At 40.5% G+C, this 20,706-nt stretch overlaps 1 protein-coding gene across 5 annotated transcripts in view; it reads right to left on the minus strand.

Moving 5' to 3' along the window:
- Window positions 1-1,402: 1,402 nt before the first annotated feature.
- Window positions 1,403-20,706, minus strand: part of suco (SUN domain containing ossification factor) — a 52,031-nt gene continuing 32,727 nt past the window's right edge. For 2 of the 5 annotated variants that reach the window (XM_053613660.1, XM_053613664.1), the window contains 14 exons: window positions 19,431-19,536; window positions 18,009-18,029; window positions 17,685-17,740; window positions 16,764-16,855; window positions 16,560-16,640; window positions 15,141-15,224; window positions 14,235-14,322; window positions 12,452-13,591; window positions 10,074-10,161; window positions 9,835-9,939; window positions 9,584-9,729; window positions 8,801-8,892; window positions 6,608-6,663; window positions 1,403-4,605 (listed from right to left, as the gene is read on the minus strand). In XM_053613660.1, coding sequence (XP_053469635.1) covers window positions 4,111-4,605; window positions 6,608-6,663; window positions 8,801-8,892; window positions 9,584-9,729; window positions 9,835-9,939; window positions 10,074-10,161; window positions 12,452-13,591; window positions 14,235-14,322; window positions 15,141-15,224; window positions 16,560-16,640; window positions 16,764-16,855; window positions 17,685-17,740; window positions 18,009-18,029; window positions 19,431-19,536 — 2,650 coding nt within the window. In that variant the 3' untranslated portion in view covers window positions 1,403-4,110. The remainder of the gene's footprint in view (window positions 4,606-6,607; window positions 6,664-8,800; window positions 8,893-9,583; window positions 9,730-9,834; window positions 9,940-10,073; window positions 10,162-12,451; window positions 13,592-14,234; window positions 14,323-15,140; window positions 15,225-16,559; window positions 16,641-16,763; window positions 16,856-17,684; window positions 17,741-18,008; window positions 18,030-19,430; window positions 19,537-20,706) is intronic. The other 3 variants (XM_053613661.1, XM_053613662.1, XM_053613663.1) reach the window with 3 other exon arrangements.

A 20,706-nucleotide genomic window follows, 5' to 3' on the forward strand; every position in this document is an offset into this window, starting at 1 on the left:
CAGTGCCTGACCGCACTAATCCTCTTGTCGATACTAGTAGTAGCAGCAAATTATTCTCTGGCCCCACTGCCCACAGCAAATAGGTGAGCAAACATTGGCCAGACTTTTTTTTAAATTTACATTAACAGTATTCATTATTTAGAGGCATAACACTGGATTTCTTCAGTTTGTTATTAGCTGACGTTAGGTAATGATATTATATTTGTAATGCTAATGTACTGTATAAGATGTAGCCTAATGTTATGTTAGATATCTTTTATTTTGTAGTTTACTAGATAACAAACCAGTGTTACTTAGTTGTGTGCCTTTTATGTCAGATGACAAGTCTACTGTACTTAGGCCATCCACAGATAGGGGGAGCCATGTCCTGTCATTTTCTATGGATGTGAATTAGCTTTTTGTCCCACCCTAGATTTATAATTGGTAATTAACAACTGGCAGAATCATCAGGGGGGAATACTGGGACGTATTCAAGCCATAGTAGTCATCTCCACCAGTAACTCGTGTTTAAATGATACGGGTCATTCCTTGTATGTGTAGTCTTTTGTACCACAATGCATTAACAAATATGTACATGCATTTAGGGTGAGTGTTTAAGTATTGAATACGGTGTTATCAAGACATATAATGGCACATTTAAGCAATACTGTGTGTGTAAACTGTCATGGTAATTATAAACAAAACAATAAACTTGTTGAAAGCAGTTTAAAAACCTGCTTTAGAATCGACATGAGATGGAGATGGAATCATTGATAGAAAAAGGCACTGCATACACCTTTATTAGTCCTGTGTTGAGATGCCAGTTCTCCTTCCCAGACACTGCAGTATGTTCACAGGTAGAGTTACACTTTCTTTTATATCGACATTTTTGTACTTTTGTGACTCGTTTCCAGATTTCCACAAATTTTTTTTTTTTTTAAGCCAATGCTACCAAGCGTCATCATCTCTGCTGTCCGGTGCCAGTCACAAATTGATCAATGAAACAGACTTTCTTTGTCCTTGGTTTCACTCTTGACACAGAGGAGAATGCTGGCTCAGCCATCCTGAACATGGGAAATCAATGCTATCAGTGCAGAAGAGACATCTTGTACAGGTCTTCCATGCACCTGATGGACAGGGGAAAAAGGAGAATGACAGACTGTAGCTCATCTGTTAAAAACACAGTCAGCAGTTGTACCCTAATAAAAATCTTGGTCATGCTGTAGTGAGGGAGAAGCCAGATATTAAGCACACAGGACAAGCCAAAGATCACGTTACATGATTCATTTACAACGTTGATTTATGATGCGACTTCTAGCGGTGGGTTTCTGTTCCTGTGGATCATACTATATTCATGGACTCACTGAAATGATTACCTACTATTCCAAACTACAAAAGAAAGCAGACGCACCACAATAAAAGAAAAGAAAAAAAAAAAGTGTCTTTATTTAGAAATTCACAGTTTCTATTGGCACTACATCATTGTAGTTAGTTAAACCTGTTTCCAAAAATAATTATTAAAAAAAAAAACAAAAAAAAAAAAACCTGTGCATCTCATCCTCACAGATTATCTGGTGTACAATTTGGTGTCTGCTATTGGCCACTTAAATACATGAGCCCATGGCCACTAGAGGACACCAAGAAAAGCATGGTGGAGAAGAAGCACTTTAAACAAGTGCTAGTGTGTTGTTTTTTTTTTATTTAAAAAAACAAAAAAAACAAAACAAAAAAAAGGCATGAGGAGTTCTCCAAAGTGCTGAGGGAGTGGGAGCCTGAGACACAGGGCTCTGATCACTGGGGTTATACGGTTAATTAATCTTCCATGCAGCTTGAAAACACCCATACACACTGGAAACAAATTACAAACAAACACATTTTCATATACATTCAAAACAATATAGAAAGGAGATCATGATTAAACATATAATTAAAAAAAAAATAGAATATAAAAAAAAAACCCACAACAACCTCCCTCTGAATGTAGAATAACTCAAGATGGTGTGTTTGAAACCACCTGAACCTTTCCCCTTTGTTACCATTCAGACAAAGTTCACATTCTTTACAGAGCACTGATCACAGACAAGCTGAAATGAATGAGTGGGGAAAAATAATTTTTTAGCCGAGACTATGCATGACCAAATGAGTTAATGGCATAAATCTAGAGTGGGCTGTTGAGCAGTCCAGTGAGCCGGTCAAACAGGGACACACACAAACACAGATAAGTGAGAGATATAAATAAAGAGGAAGCGAAACAGTTAAAGAATGCTTCATGTACAGTGGCATATATAAGGAATGAGAAAGATGCAAGTGTTTTCACAAATATAATACGAAAATGCAGATTAGAAATTGAGCAGCTTTACACACACACACACACACACACACACACACACACACGATTATAATTGCAAACAATACAATGAAGAACTCATCAGAACAGATCCATCAAACACACACCCATAACACACGACAGTTTCTAACCAGTGTCTTACACCAGGCTCATCACATTAGAAAATACTAAGAATTAGTGATCGTGAATCTAGTCAAATATTTAAAGGATCTGCATGATGTGTGCGTGTGGTGGGTGGCATTTGGCTAGCGCTTTTGACTCCAGCTTTCTCAGGATTACATAAAGAAGGTGGCAGAAAACAAGAAGAAAACAGGTGTACCACTGCATGTTTCACGACTACGTGCGTGTGTACGATAATGATTTTCAATAAATATTTAAGACACCCTACGGGCTAAAATGCCCTCTATTAACCCCTGACCCTAAGTTCAAACAGCCCAAGTCAACAGTGTAATAAATAAATATATAAATAAAATTACACACAGTATCCACTGTGCAGGGGGGGGGGGGGGGGGGAGATCAGGACAGACACTTTATAGAGACAGTTATTTATTTATAAATGTACCGGTAACAGATAGGAGAATGTACATGTAACTGACCGTTTGGAATAAAAATATTAATAAACTTTCCTTACTGTTGAAAAAGAACTAAAGGTAGAGAAAGCCAAGGAAACAAACGAGTCTGGATGCAGGAAAATGCCTGAATGAATCGTATAAGACTACAGTCGTGTTTTTCAGGTCTATATGAGAGTGTGTGTGTGTGTGTGTGTGTGTGTGTGTGTGTGTGTGTGTGTGTGTGTGTGTGTGTGTGTGAATACACACACACACACACACACGTTTGTGGCGTTCAGGCCCTGCCTGAACTTGTTAAATTAACACTTCAAAACAAATCTGAGAATGGAAGAGGAAAAGACAGAAAGGAAGAGGAGAAAAAAAAAAGAAAGAGCAGCACACAAAATGAACAGGCAAAGAAAATGGCTGGATCTGTTCTTCATTCAGTTCCGCTCACTGGACTGAAGGATGTTAAAGTGCTATAGAGCCACTTGCTATGTGATCCCCACACACACAGGTCCTGCTACACAATGGATACAACTAGAGTTTCACATAGACGCACACAGAAGAGAAAGCATACAAGAGGGAGTGTGCAAGTAAAAATAAACCTGTTTCCCAACAGAGGGGAAAGTGTGAACACTAGAGAACGAAGGTAACACTGTGGTCTGTACTGAAAATCAGAGTGGGTGTAAAAAGAAGAGCGTGGCCCGAGATAATGTGGTAGTGTGTAGGAAGAGGGTTTGGAGGAAGTCCACTCCTAGCCTTCCGTTGCTGTCCTGCTGGTCCAAAAGTAGACTCAGTCATACTTCTCAAAAGTTAGTATTTCTTTTTGTATTCCATCCCCTTTAGAGATAAAATGCTCCAAAAATCAGAAGGAGAAGAAAAGAGAACAAAGAACAAAAAAAAAAAACAAAAAAACAAAAAAAAGACCCTTCACCTTGATCTGTGGTCTGTTTTCAGTTTGTTAACGGAAAATAAAGGCACATGAAAAAGGAGAAGATTTTAGAACGGAAGGATAAAGATACTGGAGGGAAACGAGAGTTGTGTTACTGTCATGGAGTCCAAATTTCTCTCTGTGCTCGAGCGTACGTGGCAGAGTCTGGCTTGGTGAAGGGGGGGGGGGAATAACACGATAACATCACCCACTTCCTCCTAGTTGATGGCGCGATTCAATCGACTTTTTCGGTCTATAAAGCTGTGTGTTAGATGCGTGTGAGATAGCGCTGAAGAAAGTTCTCAGACATGGCCAGTGACGGCCGTTACTCCAAAAGTCCCCATGCCGAGTTCCTGTTTTCTCTTCATCAGCTGCTGAAGCGTTGGTATGACGCACGTCGTCACCGGAACGGGGGCGTGCAGTAACCCTGCGCCGTAGTGCCCACGTGACTGTGGCTGCTGTTGCTGATCAGCCATTTTAGACCGCCGGCGCTTCAAAGACCTCTTCTCTGTCTTGCTCTTGGTCATTGGGAGCTGCCCGTCATTTAGACCCACACAGTGGCCATTAACGGGAGGGATACTGGAGTTGGACTCATCCGACACTGTAGATGAGGAGGAGGAGGAGGAGGATGAGCCTTCAGAGCTGCCCTCTGCCACGCCCTCTCTGGATGAGCAGGTGGACGCGTCGTGGTCGCAGGCTGTCGGCAGGAATTGTGGCACGCTTACACTCTCGCCATCAGGGCTGCAGTTAGCAACCGTCAGAGGCGCTTTCTCGCCTTTCATTTTGCAGCGCTTTTTCTGCAAGAGGGACGACAGAGAAGAAAAATATTTCCATATGTGCAGAACGAATATACGTTAAAAAAAAACAAAACAAAACAAAACAAAAAAAAAAAAAAAACACCAACATCTACAGCTGTAGAAAACCACCTCTAAGAAAAAGAACGAAGACAGACGAGCAAGTAGTTCAGGTTAAACAAGCATACAAACAAGAGTCAACTCCAAAATTATTGGCACCCTGCATAAAAACAAATGAAATAACGTGCAATACTTGCAAGTACGGTTTTATTTGAACCCAGTTGAACCTCTTATTCATTAGATTTGCATATGGGCAAATCTGATTGTGAACTTATTCCTAAATAAATAAATAAAGGCAATGTATGCAAATTTGAGCGCACAATTAATAAAACAATCTGACAAAATGCCTAATTCCTATCAGTGTTGCAGTGAATCCAGAGACTGAAATGCTTGAGCATACGCCTACATCTTGTGTGCGTCTTAGCATACAGTACAGTACAATTCTGCAGGAGTACTTTTCGCTACGTAAAAAAAAACAAATTCTAGCAACAGTGTGTTACACTGAAACCGTTACTACACTTACTACGGGCTTGTCAGTCAGCGTGCTGCACATCAACACAACGCTCAATCCAGCTGGGGCTTCTTTGGGAACTATTTTCGTTGTCAGAGCAAAAATAAACAAAATATTTCCTCATATCGTGTCTGAAATTTCAGTTACTCAATATTCATTTAATGTTTGTATAACTGTTGTATAAAAGCAATCACACTTGCAGTTATGCTGTTCTTCAGAAAAATCCTCCAGGTCCTGCACATTCTTTACTTTTCCAGCATCTTCTGTAGATTTGAGCCCTTTCCAACAGCGACTATATGATGCTGAGATTTTAGGATAACTGAGGGACTCGTACACGACTATTACAAAAGGTGTAAACATTCACTGATGCTCAAGAAGGCCACACGATACATTAAGAACCAGGGGGTTGTAAACTTTTTGAACAGGATGATGGGTGTAAATTGTTATCATTTTGTCTTTTGGGAAACGTGAATATCTTCTGAAGCGTCTGTATCGTGTGGCCTTCTTGAGCATCAGTGAAAGTTTGCACCTTTTGTAATAGTGGTGTACGAGTCCCTCAGTTATCCTAAAATCTCAACATCATATAGTCGCTGTTGGAAAGGGCTCAAATATGCAGAAGATAAGTAAAGAATGTGCAGGACCTGGAGGATTTTTGTGAAGAACAGTGTACAGTTTAACTGCTCAGGACAAACAAGGGTCTCAAACACAACTCTCACAAAACAAACACAGTTGTTGATCATCCAGGTAACGACACACAGTATTAAGAATCGAGCGTGTGTAATCTTTTGAACTGGTTCATTTGTGTAAATTCAGTTATTATTGTGTCTTGTGGACTATATGTAAAATCTGTTATGTGAAATAGTTAATTCAGGGCGGAACTAAATAAAAAACTAAATGCAATGTTTATGATCCGTCTAATTTTTTCAATTATTAACGTTTTGCAGATTCTAGAAGGTGTATGTAAAAGTATGACCTAAACAGTGTATATATAAATATATTCTTTTAAAGGGTACCAGTAATTCAGGAGTTGACGTTATATTAAAACAACAAGTACATCTCCTGAAATGAACGACACAAAACAAGGTAAGGACGAAGAGGAAAAGTAGAAGAGGAAAAAGTACTAATAAGAATAAGATCGGGTGAGTCTTGAGAGCACAGTCAAATACATTTCAGTCAGGAGAGAAGGACCAGTACGAAAAACTGCTGGGGCTGTGTTCCAAAAGACTCACTTGTTCTTATACAGATGCGTGCACCAAATAAAAACACCTTCTACATTATGTAGAAATATTCACCACTTGGTTACTTTGTTGTATCTATGTTTTAAGAGTCTTTCGTTTGGTATGTTTTCCTGAACCGAGCAAGTGAGTGATTTCGAAACTCAGCCCCGTTTGAGTGCGCAGCAGCCTACCACCGCAGGCAAAATGGACACTGTACCTTTTTCTCTGGAGAAAACCTTAGAGGTTCTACAATGTACAAGTCATCAGGACCTACTAAAGAGGGGAGAGAGGGGGCCAGGTTAAAGGAATGATATGGCAACTATGAACATGTACAAGCATGACTTTACTTGCAAGTAGTAGGACTTACTGCATAACAACTGATGAAAATACACAACTCAAAATGTGCTTGCATTTGGTATGAAAAAAAAAAACCAAACAAAACATTTATTGAATTACTGGAAGACTTCGATCATATCTGAATTGAATGAGTGTCAGTTTTTACTACTTGCAAATGTTAAATGTGAGCCAGGCCCAAGCTTTAAAAACTAAAAAAGTAAGACCCTTTGCAACTTTGGAGAGAAAAAACCTAAAGGTGCGTACACAGAGACACACACACACTACAGCACTCTCACTACAGACAGTTAAACATGTGAGCAGAAGTGATCTTTAGACCTTTACGTGGCTATTTTTTCTGCAGCTCTGTTGTAGGCAGTAAGAGGGAAGAAGCCATGCGTAGCAAGTCGCTAATTATGTAACACTAAGCTTTTATGGAACAGAACAGTGCAAAGCCATGGTCACACTATAAAATAACAGAGCAGCACATACAGTGCCCTCCACTAATATTGGCACCCTTAGTAAATATGAGCAAAGTAGGCTGTGAAAATGTATCTATTGTTTAAGCTTTTGATCTTTGTTAAATATAGGTGTGCAACAGTTATTGGCAGCCCTATGAATTCAAATGACAGAAATATTCCCATTGATATTTTAAAAAAATATATGTTTTAGTACACCTGGTGACTAGGAACAGGAAATTGGTTAACCATGACTTCCTGTTTCACAGGGGTATAAATATGAGGTAACACACAGGCCAAATTGCCTTAGTCATTCCTAACAATGGGTAAGACCAAGGAATATAGCTGTGATGTGCGGCAAAAGGCTGTTGAGCTTCACAAAATGGGAAGCGGCTATAAGAATATAGCAAAAGCACTGAAAATACCCATTTCCACCATCAGGGCAATAAGTAAGAAATTCCAGTCAACTGGAAATGTTATGAATCAATCTGGAATTGGACACATGTCTATATTGTCTCAACGCATGGTGAAGAGGATGGTTTGAGTAGCCAAAAAATCTCAAAGGATCCTAGCTGGAGAGTTGCAGAAGTTAGTTGGGTCTTGAGGTCAGAAAGTCTCCAAAACTACAATCTGAAGTCACCTACATCACCACAAGTTGTTTGGAAAGGTTTCAAGAAAAAAAAAAAGCCTCTACACATGCATGCGTGTTCAGTTTGCCAGACACTACTGGAACTTCAAATGGGATCGGGTTCTATGATCAGATGAAACCAAAACAGAGCTTTTTGGCAATAAACCCCAGAGGTGGTTTTGGTGCACACAGAGGTAGCCATATGGAAACGTACCTCATGCCCACGGATAAATATGGTAGAGGCTCTTTAATGTTTTGGGGCTGTTTTTCTGCCAGAGGACCTGGACATTTTGTTAGGATACATGGCATCCTGGACTCCAACTATCAACAGATATTAAATGAAAACCTGACTGCCTCTGTCAGAAAGCTTAAAATGGGCCGTGGTTGGATCTTCCAGCAGGACAATGATCCAAAACATAGATCAAAATCAACACAAAATGGTTTACTGATCACAAATCAAGGTCCTGCCATGGCTGTCCCAGTCCCCCGACTTCAAACCCATAGAAAACCTGTGGGAGTGAACTGAAGCGGAGAGTCCACCAGCATGGACCTCAAAATTTGAAGGATCTGGAGAGATTCTGTATGGAAGAATGGTCTCAGATCCCTTGCCATGTATTCTCCAACCTCATCAGGCATTATAGGAGACTTATTTGCTCATATTTACAGCCTTCTTGGCCCATATTTACCAAGGGTGCCAATATTAGAGGACTAAGACATTTTTCTTCAGACATCTTGTATTTTGCGAGAAGACATACAGTTAAGCCTTTATGCTGTATTGAGAGATGAATGTGGTGCAACAGGACAGGCTAGGCGTACATGACATACATGGCTGGATGTGTTTTGAGAAAGCAAGATGGAGAGAGAAAGAAAGAAGCAAGAGAAAGAGTGTAAGGAAGCACACAAGACAGAGCAGAAGAGAGACAGAAACAACCTTCACATAACCGGGAGAAAGAAACATCCTTGTGTTTGGGTTTAAATAGAAAACTCTTACCATCTGAAGGGGGAAGCTGAAGTGACTTGGACCGTATGAGGGGGCATGAAACTTTCCGCTTCAAACTCATGTCATCGTAAGAGGAGAAGCACCTGGGAATGAGAGCCAGAGAACAAAGAAAGACGTCACTGGCGGTTAGAACGCGCGTTTCGATTGGATTCTTCAATGCATAAAGTTGTTGGCAGACGATTAAAGAATAGCAAGCGCAAGTAATCATCAAACTGGCACTCGCCAGCATACTTTCAAAACATTATTTAATTTCTAGGATACTTTGTACCTCAACGGCTGCAGGACCGTTTTAAAAAGGACAGCAAGCTCTAAGCCGACTTCTTAACACTGTTTGCAGGTTCAAGGTTTTGCCACGGAATACTTTTTTCCTGGATTCTGTCTGCAGGTTGGGAGCACTCTGGTCCCGTTCCCAACATTTACACTGTACTAACACGTCTCAATAGTAGTCATGCTGCTAGACTTTAAAATCAGTGTATAGGGTCTGGAAGAGGCAGATTTTTATAACAGCTGCAGATCTGGCAACGTATAAACAGAGCTACTACACAAAGTAGAGAGTTTTTATTTATATAATAATAATAATAAAATTTAATAAATAAAATAAAAAAATGCTGAGGTGTATGAACTCAACCTAATGTGTCTTTCTTACTCAAAAACAGCTGTTTTGTTTGAAATCTCCCACCAGGTTAAGAGTGTGGGTGTAACCTTGCATCAGGATTGCGCGCGTGTGTGTGCGTGTGTGTGCGTGTGTGTGTGTGTGTGTGTGTGTGTGTGTACCTCTTGGGACTGGGGTAGTGGTTGCTCACAGGGATCACAGCGCTTCTGTTATTGGAGGAGCTGCAGCAGCACTGCACACACAACAGCAGGCCCAGAGCCAGACACAACACCAGAGACACCACCAAGTAACTCTGCCTGTCTGACACCTACAACACAAGTTGTAACGTCTAAACGATTAGATCCTGACAGACACGGCATGGACGGTGAAAGGTATAGATAAATAAAAGATATAGATGTGTGTGCGCGCACACCTCTCTCTGTAACTGACCCACAGTGACCGATAGGTTAAGCATGAGCTTGGTGACATTCTCCAGCTGGCTCTGCAACATCTGGATGGCCTCTGTCTGTTTCTGATCCTGCATGAGCACACAAACAACTTTATCGCCTTGAAAACTAATCAGATGTGGCGTACCTGTCTACACATGCACCGCTCTGGCAGCATCCCGCATGCCGTTTTGAGATTTAAATTTCGATATCAAATGCTACTGACCTGCTCCTCTGCAATTCTGGACGTGTTCTGCAGTTTAATGATGGTCATGTTGAACGCCCGCTGCATCTCCTCCATTTGTTTACGATACCTGAGTGACAGCAAGACGTCAGTGTGTAAACGATATACTCTTGGCACCTCTTCCAAAATACTGAGTTGGATATTAAATAACAGTAGCACTTAAAAAGGTGCATTCGGTAAGATGTCTCATAATTTGTCGAAATTAAGTAGGTGGAGCTGAAGAACTAGAGTTAGCATGCAACTAGAGCTAGGCATTAGCAAGGATTGTCATGACATCACTTTCAAGAGCATTTCAACACTATAAACGACATAATACTTTCTCCTGAAGTCAAGGCTTAAACCATTATTATTATTGTTTTTTTTAAATCATGTTTTATACATTTTCCATCTTATTCATATTATTAGTAAGGGGGAAAAAAAAAATAAATAAATAAAAAAAAACATTATTGCACCTTTAACCCTAATTGTGAGGTCTTTTTGACATCATAATCACTGGTAACATAGCCGATGCTTGAGAGATCATTTAAAATGTTGAGTATTTAGTTAATAAAACATGTAAAAATTGTCTCGATAACAGATACACATCATCAGTGTAGTCAGAAACATGCCATTTTAAATGGCATTTTATTTATCCAGGTGCAGCGTTGGGAAATCATGTTGATTTAAAGACCACCTTCATCGGCATGTCGTATGGTAACACGTCACAGTAAATGCATCAATGATTCGGTGATGCAAAATGTAGATGTATTTTTCCTTCCATGCCTGAAGAAAGTCCTCTGTATACAGCCAAGTACCTGTGTAGTGCCGTGACAGGAGACCGTTAAAACTTGCTTAGTTAAACCTCCCTGGATTTAACTCGCTGCCTTCAAGGGTGATGTGAAATTAAATTAAGCTTAAGAGTGAGATATGATGGCAAGTCTCAAATGGTCTAAAAGTCTAAATTATCCTGCCTAGCACACAGAACATCCACACACACACACACACAGCAGCAAATTAGTGTATGATTTCATTAAGGTCATTTTCCCAGCATGTGTTACTCTAATATTTTAATAGATACACGCTCACTTAGCACTTTATAAGTAACACTATACTAATGCTGGGTATGGCCTCCCTTTGCTCTCAAAACAGCCTCAATTCTTCATGTTGTGTATTCCAGATGTTGGAAACATTCCTTTGAGATTCTGGTCCATATTGACATGACTGCATCACACAGTTCCTGCAGATTTTTCAGCTGCACTTTCATGCTGTGAATCTCCCGTTCTACCACATCCCAAAGCTGTTCTATTGGATTCAGATCTGGTGACTGGGAAGGCCGCTGAAGAACACTGAACTAATTATGTTCATGAAACTAGTTTGAGACAAGTTTTTCTTTGTGACATGGTGCATTATCATGCTGGAAGTAGCCATTAGAAGATGAGTAAATTGTGGCCATGAAGGGATCACATGGTCAGCAACAATACTCAAATATGCTGGGGAATTCAAGCGATGATTGATCGGTATTAATAGGCCCAAAGTGTGCCAAGAAAACATTCCCCACACCATCACAGCACCTCCACCAGCCTGGACTGTTGACAGAAGGCAGGTTGAGTTCATGGATTCATGCTGTTAGCACCAAATTCTGACCCTACCATCTGTGTGCCTCAGCACAAATCAGACCAGGCTACATTTCTCCAGTCTCTAACTGTCCAGTTTTGGTGAGTCTGTGCCCACTGCAGCCTCAGCTTTCTGTTCTTGGCTGACAGAAGTGGAACCTGACGTGATCATCTCTTGCAGCCCATCGGCCTCTAGGTTCGACGTGTCATGCATTCTGAGATGCTTTTCTGCTTTTTCTTTACCCTTCTACAGAAGGGTTATCTGCGATACGGGATATTTTTCTTTATTGTACCATTGAGTAAACTCTAGAGACTGTTGTGTATGTAAAAATCATCCCTGGAGATCAGCAGTCATAGAAATAAATCAAACCAGTAGTGTCTGGCACCAACAATCAAAATCACAGAGATCACATTTTTGCCCATTCTGATGGTTGATTTAAACGTTACCCGAAGCTGCTGGTAGGCATTTATGAATCACACTGCTGTCACACGACTGGCTGATTAGATAACTGCATGAATGAGTACAGGCCTTCCTAATTATTATTATAATTATAATAATAATTATTATTATTATTATTATTATTATTATTATTATTATTATTATTATTACTACTATTACTATAAGTGCAGCGAGGGTATATAACTAGTACATTAATTAAAATAATAGAACAGCAATGTATAAATTGTGTACTAAAAATGCACATGAGCAAGTATAAGGCAGCAGCCACTTTATGTGTGTGTGTGTGTGTGTGTGTGTGTGTTAGTTACCTCTGGCTGAGCTCCTCCAAGTATCTGCTGCTGAGCGACATGTTCATCTCCAGGGCTTTGATCCTATTGTTAAGCCTCATGAACACTGATTCCTTCTGGTTGGAGCCGTGCACATGGTTGCCGTTGCCGTTCCCATAGCTTGGCTCGCTCGAGTTCTGCAGCTCGGCGTAGAAGTCTGTGGCAGTGCGCTGCAGGGTGCTCTGCACCTCCTCCGTAGGCTCTTCCTGAGACGCGAGTTGAGCAGCATCCTGCTGGACATCCTCAACGCCTGCAGAAAGCTCTGGGCCCGGCACAGGCAGTTCTGTGGGAGGTGGGATTTCGGTAGGCCGGATAGGTGTGGGAACAGAATGGACAAGCTGCTCTTTGGTGAGTGTGGGGGGTAGCTCTGTGGTCTCAGGGATGAGAAGTGAAGCGGTGGAAGTGAGGCTGAAGGAGGTGGTAGAGGTGAAGGTGGAACCGAGAGAGGTACTGGTAAAGGTGTGAGTCTGCGTTTCGGGAATGTGCTCCATGTACCGTGGCATCAGATCCTGGGGCTCATCTGTGGGCAGTGAATCAGGAATGCCCTCAGTGGGCGTGGCTTTGGAGACCGAAGTCTCAGTGTAGCTGTGATGAGGAAGGGAGGAGGTGTGGCTCGGCTCTAATAAAATCTGGGGGTCAACGATTGGATCCAGAGTAACAGAGGGCATGTCGGTAGGCGCAGTCTCTTCACTTTGTGTCGGCTCTACTTCTGAAGACTTCTCGGAGGGCGACGAGGGGGTTTGGATTGGACTGGGGTCTGGGAGTTGTGTTGATAGTGTATGCGTGTTGGAATGCATGTGGTGCGCTTGACGTAGCCGTTGCAGAGCCAGCGCTGCGGAACAGTAGAGGTGCAGGTGCTCGTGGAGACTGGCTAAGCAGGACAAAGTGGGAAGTTGGGAGCAGTAAAAGGCGCTCTCCCTGAGGCGTGCCTCCTCGCGCCGCCTCTCCTCGTCACGTTCCTCCTCCAGCAGGGTCACCGTGGGTGGAGTCGGCTCTTCCTCTTCATCTTCAATGAGGATGACTATGCGACTCTCCTCAGGCGAAGGAGTAGAGGGAGACTCTGGAATGGGTACTTCTGGATCTGGCTTCACCGGAGTGGAATCCAGCTCTGGAGTTTGCTGCCTGGGAACGCAGAGAACACAACAATCAGTCTTGAATTCTTACAAATGAACAGTTGAAATTAACAGATTAAATGAAATTAACAGCTGGATGTTAATTGGCAACAGTCAGTAACATGATTGCCTCTTGAAGATACTCTTTTTATACCCAGAGTCAATCCCATCTTTACTTCAGAGAGACTCTGCCTCTCTAAGATACTTTTATACCCAATCATGTTACTGACCTGTTGTCAGTTAACCTAATTAATTGCAAAATGTTCCTCCAGCTGTTTCTTTTTAGTAACACTTACTTTCCAGCCTTTTGTTGCCCCCGTCCCAACTTTTTTTGAGACGTGCTGCGGTCATCAAATTAAAAATTACCTTATTTTTTCCTTAAAATGGTACATTTCCTCAGTTTAAACATTTGATACATTTTCTATGTTCTATTGTGAAGAACATACAGGTTTATAAGATTTGCAAATCATTGGGGGAAAGAAAGAAAAAAAAAATACCCTGGACTTTAGGCTAATGAACAGGTTATTCAATGCAAGTGTATATTTATTCTAAAATTTCTCATCTGCACACAAGCACGATCAAATTGATCAACCATACACTGCTCGATAAATGTAACGCATGTGAGAGACATGTGTATTAAATGTAAAACATACATTTCTTGTTGCTGCGCGAGTGTCGAGGTTGGTGTGAGTGTAGTTTCGGTGACTTCCGTGATGTTCTCGGTCCCAGACGATATATTACCTACAGAAAGACAATGACCATGATACACAGGAATAAAAAAAAGGGAGCACAGAAAATCAAGAATGGAGTTATGAAGATGGGGGAAAGGAAAAAGTTGCTGCCTGTGGCGGCAAGTCGAGATAGAGACCAGAGAGAGGAGCGAGTGTTTGTGAGTGCGTCAGAGATCTCTTCCCCCAGCTGAGTGTAGACCCCCATCCTCCCACGACTCTGCCTCATACACAAAGGAACTCATTGTTCAGCAAGAAATGCAGCCTCCTCTGACCAAAACCCATACACATACAGAATTTACCTTTAACAGGAAACAGCAGGAGAAATACCTACAAATTACCCCAAAGTAATCACTTTGGGCAGGGTTGTTTGTCCTGGATTCCCATGGCATAAAGCTCACTTGCTCAGTAAAAGAAGGACGCTCTGCATTTTAAATATTCCCTTAACTCAAAAGCAAATACTGTGCCTAGCTCTGGAAATGTTGACGCATGCAGCATGGACTCAAACGACTGCTAATCATTACGCACGTATTAGCCCATTTACCACAAGTAGCAGTCTCAACTGCAGATAAGGGTACGGTTATAATGTTAGAAATGTAGCTCTTTAAATGCTCTGCGCTATAGTACACTCTTCTGGTTTATCTGAAGAACGTGATCAGGGTACTGCAGCTGTTTCAACTACAGAAAGTCTCTCATTTGCAGGTTCCAGTGCTCTCTGAGAGACTGAGTGAAAGAGAGAACACTATCGATTCACTACTGTATGTCCAGAGAAAAACACAAAGTGAGGAAAATCTGACAAAAAAAAAAAAAAAAAAGACGTAGCATATACACCTTCCATCTCGGCTCCATCTTCAAGCTCTGGCTTGCCCCCAAGCACATTCGCAGCAATGTTGTTAACCATTGTTAGGATTGCATCTGAAAAGAAAAAACAGAAAATAATTACAGCAACGTAGAGGAAATAGTAACGTGAAGCTAGGAGTCACTAGAGGAATCGCTGTCTGATCAACAATGTAAAATACTCTGTGATACACGGATGTGTGGAAATTTACTGTGTCGACTTCCAACACGTAGCTAATTTAGGAAGTGTGTTTCCAGATTGTGTTTCTGTCTATTATTATAAATCTTTGCTATTTTAAATAAAGGGAAAAAAAAAAGGTGTAGAGGTTATGGGACTATTTTATTTATTATTTTAAAAATGGTCTAAAGTGACATGTTGAGCGTTAAAGACTAGGGTTCATCAGTCTTTCCCATAGGACTGCAGCATTCTTTCTAATATAATACCTCTCCTATAGTTCTAATATAGAATCTCTTAACCAATGAGACTAGAGCACTATTTCTGACACAGAGCCTCCCCTAACACAGAGGGTCCCAAGTCAACACATGGGGGGGAAAGTATGTATGTGTAAACATGCATGTATGCATGCTCACTGGTGAGAGCATTTTGGGGGTTTTTTTTTTGTTTTTTTTTTGCGTCATTACGGAACAGACAGACACTGTGCATGTGCTGTGAGGAGGGAATACAGAACCACGAAAGTATTCAAGCTAACCTGGCAGCAAGGTTCAGAAAATATACCCAGTTAACTGTTACCTATGCAGCCGTGTGTGTGTGTATAATATTCCTATTTTTGACTGGACTTTTATTTATTTTATTTTTTTTAAAAATACATGCAGTGTTATTATTGGATTTTAGCCCTCTCTGGACATGTCAAAATATCATGAACACACTTCAGGGGGTTTTAGGCAAGTTAGTGAATTCCTAATACACAGTTCCTAGTCATGTGACGCATTACATTTACGGCATTTGGTAGACGCCCTTATCCAGAGCGTGAGCATTTATTAACGATCTATTGATCGTCTATTAATGATTTATTAAATGATCAAGTGCAACCATACTACAAACACTTATAATAAAGGTCATAATCAGTTTGTATTAAAATGTAGTGCATGTATTACATATGGAATTTGTAGTGTGACAACCATCATGAATACACTCCTATCTGCTTATCCCACACGAATCAATCCTAAACATTATTAACAGAGATTAATACTATTTAAGTGGATAATTCCACGTGACCTAGAGTAGTGTTCCTGGCCTTATGTATCTAGTTGTACAGTTGTAGAACATTGTTCTGAAACAAAAACCTAAAGATCTGAAACACTTTCGATTATCATGTGAGTGAATGATCAGTTACTGAACGCCACAGAGGCCCTGAGGTACTTGGTATTGACGGGAAGTGCTTGCGTACATACTTGTAGCAGAACCCAGGAGGTTCTTTGATGCTTTATCTTCAGAAGGATGATATCCTGGAGGGTAATCTATGAAAAGGAGGTCTGGAGTTAAGAGAACACCTTCAGTAAATTAGCTAATGATCACACACAGCATCTAATGTCAGAACATGTAAACAAGCACTGCATTCTCATTATTAAATACAAAACGTATAAAACACTTCATACCATAATCCTCATCCAAGTACTCAACCCTCTCTGAGGGATACTGTGAGTCAGCAATCTCATCATACTCCTCCACCATACTGGTACCAAACACCCTAACAACAAGAAAAAGATAGTGTATGTGGTATATTTTAGGGAATAATGCAGAAAGAGAGAACAAACATGTAAAGAGTAAAGTCCAGAATAGACAAGAAGGATGAAATGAGATTATTATTATTTTTTTTCGAACGATGAAAGCAAGTGGAAATTACACAATGTTCCATACATTATCTTAAACAATCAGGAAAGCAATCACGACATAAAGCTAGACTGATCAACCATTCATGGCACCACCAGGAGGGACTCAGACCTCAAAAATTAGGGCAAATTCCATACATGTCCCTTATCTAAAAGATACAGATACCCTTATGTAAAGCCTCCGTACACTTTTGTGGACGTACGTAAACAGGTTTGTTTTTAAGACAAGTAAGGGGTTTAATAGTTGAGGAAGGGATTGGATTAAAATTGAGGGACACACCCCACTTTACTTGAAAAAGAACTTCTTAAAAATTAATATACCTTCCCAAATTTAGAAACAATCATGTCATGCTGTCTTACTTCTCTTCCAGGATTATTTTTTTTTTTAAAAAGCAGCCCTCCAACAGCATGCAAAGAAATTGCATTATAGAAAGGGGCATGTGTTTCACTTGCTCTGCCACATGCTGAGCCCCTTTACAGGCCTCCAACACATATTACTTACTTTGCCAAAGGCAAATGGCACAGACTTTCTATACTAGTACTAAAAGAAATCCCTGAACCTGGAAAACAAAGTCTGCCTATATTAAATGTGTACCTCACACAAAACAAACAGTCATAGTGACAACATAAATGACTACAACGGTGATTGATAGAGAGATATTAGACAGACAGTTCGATCGATCTTACCTGATTAGACTAAGGGGGCAAAAATGTTCCGAACCAAAATGAGAGAGCAGCTCAACCTACACAAAGTAAAACAGAATCAAACAAAACTGTTAGAAAGCAAGAATCCATGCAACGTGTACACTTTCACTTCCCCATCATCAGCAAAACCAGCCAGAGTATGTGCAAAGCACGTGACTTTCTAATGTGGTCTTTAAGAAAATCAAAAATAAATGTGTTTGCATGTGGGCAAAAGTGTACCACTGCCATGCTTTACTCTATTCAGGCCCTGCCACCAAAGCTGCCATTACTGTGCATTCAAAACATCTATGACAGGAGGATGCTAACCTTTATGTACTTGATGAACATCTGATGCAAGGCAGGGGGGAGGTGAGGGAGAGAGAAAGAGAGAAACAAGAAAAGAGTCAGTAAGAGACTGGATTCATGCCACAAGCAAGTTCTTTTGTATTCATTTGAGGAGGAGAGGTTTCATACAAGAATATGAGCTCCTCTCAGACCAGAGCAATATACCTGTATGAAAAATGAAAATGCAGAGAGAAAGAGCAACATCGGTAGCCATGAGAAATTCACACGGAAACCAATATACATTGGTTTAGAGAGCAAATCAGAACATGATGGCACAAGCCTAAAAAGTAATCATGTCTGGAGAATAAAATGTGATCTACCTTTACATAACCTTCTACTGCATGAATTACTACATTTACATTTAACAAAAAAAAAAAAAAAAAAAAAAAAAAAAAAAAAGCTTCCATGGATTTTTATTACTTGAACTAGTTTTTATATTGTACAATTCCAATGACTGCATTTTCCAGACCATACAAGTTTTTTGCCACATAATAAGCATGCAAGAGTGTTTAAATGTTTTCCTTCAAGTAGTTTCGCCTCAATATTGAACAATTTATCAAATAAATTATTCTTTTAATTTTGAGAGCCCTCCAATGATCACTTTCAACATGCCATGTGATTGAAGAAAAGGAAACACACTTCCTGGACATGTGACATGGCATGCTTTTGTTATGTCCAAGTTAAAGCCCCCTTTTTCCAATTACATAGAAAGATGGTCATTTGGTATCATTGCCTATCAAAAAATTGGAGATAAATTAATTGTTGCCATATGGCAACAACATGCAGTAAAGGATTAACTGAAGTTCTGAAGTAGAAAAAAAAAAACAGATAATGATCTAATATCAATCACATTGTAAGATGAGAAAATCCAGATAAATGGCAAAGAGCCAAGCCAGTTGCATTTGGAGAAATAAACGGAAGGAAATGTAACAGGGAAGAGGGAATGAAACAGTATGAATGCCGATCTGTAGTGCTTAATGATACAAAGCTCTCAATGCATTTTTCTGTCATCTCAGTGCAAAAAAAAAAAAAAGAAAGAAAGAAAAAAAAGAGGGTTTTTGTCTCACTGTAGTATTTCAACCAAAAGGAGCACAAAAGATCTGCGGCCTCTTCGGCTCACCGTGGACAAACCATGCAATCACAACAGTGTCCTCAGGCAACAGCAAGACACTGCCGTGTCCCAAATGACTCCTCTGTTCGCAGCACCCTATGCTCTACCCACTATTACGCCACATGGAAACTAGTGTGTATCGGAAGACGCTGTGTTATCAAATCCCATATCTAAAATGGTACTGAGCCACTGATACGTGACCCCTCGATCAGCAATGAGAGTACAAGAGGGCAGGTGAGTGCAACGATGAGCGTGTGAAAGTGAAGAACCTGGTGCAAAAATCCCCTTTTTACCTTAACATATTTGGCATACAGCTGTTCGTCCAAGGGGAAGCTCTGCACTGTGCGCTCATCACGTGCATGAAAGGTGCCAAGCTTGATCCACTTATTGGTCGGGTATCTGTTAGGGAATAGAGAGATGTTTTTTTTTTATGTAGCGAGTTATGTAAACACAATGCACTCAAGACTTAAAAACATATACAGCTCAATATACAGCCGTCACACAAATAGGGCTTGGAATGGGTGTGTGCCAAGTTGACGTCATGACATCGTGTTGAGACATCGGTACAGAAGCGTCACGTGACATACACAGCCCTTATTCCATTCTCAGCATTCGCTCTGTATGTTACTAAGCTACCTAAACTGATCACCTCCTTCTCATATCCATTTATGACAATATATGTAATAAAAACAAGACTATTTCAGGTGAAACAACTCTTTACAGTGCAGTTAATGTGTTGGCCTTGTAATCGGGTCATCTGCCATTTAAACATATACATATATACACACACACACACACACACACACACACACACACACACACACACACACATTGTTTATATCCTTATTTGTGCCCTATTTATTATAGATGCCCGAGAGTACTGTTAGATGAGATAAGAGATAGAGGAGTGTGTTCGGACGATGCATATTTTGAGTACCGGCCTAGTTTCTGAGAGGCTTTTAAAAATCAGACCTGGCAAACCCTGTCAAACAGAAGAAATAGACAAAGAACAGCAGTAGCGGCAGTGAAAAGGGCACGTCCGAGAGATAGAGACTATGTTGTTGTGCTGGATTACTCGGCAAAGCAAAAAATAAATAAATACGATTCGGAGAATGTCAAACAGTCGCTCCGTGAAGTGACGTTAGATATTTGGACCAATCGCTGACGGGAACAAACGATGCAGTGTTCAAGAGTTCTGTTTGGAAACTGGCACACAGCGCAGCGTGCAAACTTGAAGCAACACCACATTCTGGCTCATTACCTCTTTTCACATCGAAATGTCTTTTTCAGTTGAAGTTCATCAAAAGCTTAAGAGCTATGCGGCAGTATTTAGTTTGAATCAAACCCTGGAGTCTACTCCCTTGGAGAAGTGGGGTTTTTTTGGCAGGTGTGAACATAATCACACTTCAGTCTGGAGCAAAACAATCAGTCTAAGAAAATCTCATTAGTGATCTTATACCACTTTTAAGCTAACTATAGTGCAGTTTGATTTTAGTGAGAACACAATTATGGAATGCAGACAGGCAATTTTATACATGCAAACTAATTATTTCCCATTTATTCTCTAGT

This window comes from Ictalurus furcatus, chromosome 25, assembly GCF_023375685.1.
Source record: "Ictalurus furcatus strain D&B chromosome 25, Billie_1.0, whole genome shotgun sequence".
Taxonomy (NCBI): Eukaryota; Metazoa; Chordata; class Actinopteri; order Siluriformes; family Ictaluridae; genus Ictalurus; species Ictalurus furcatus.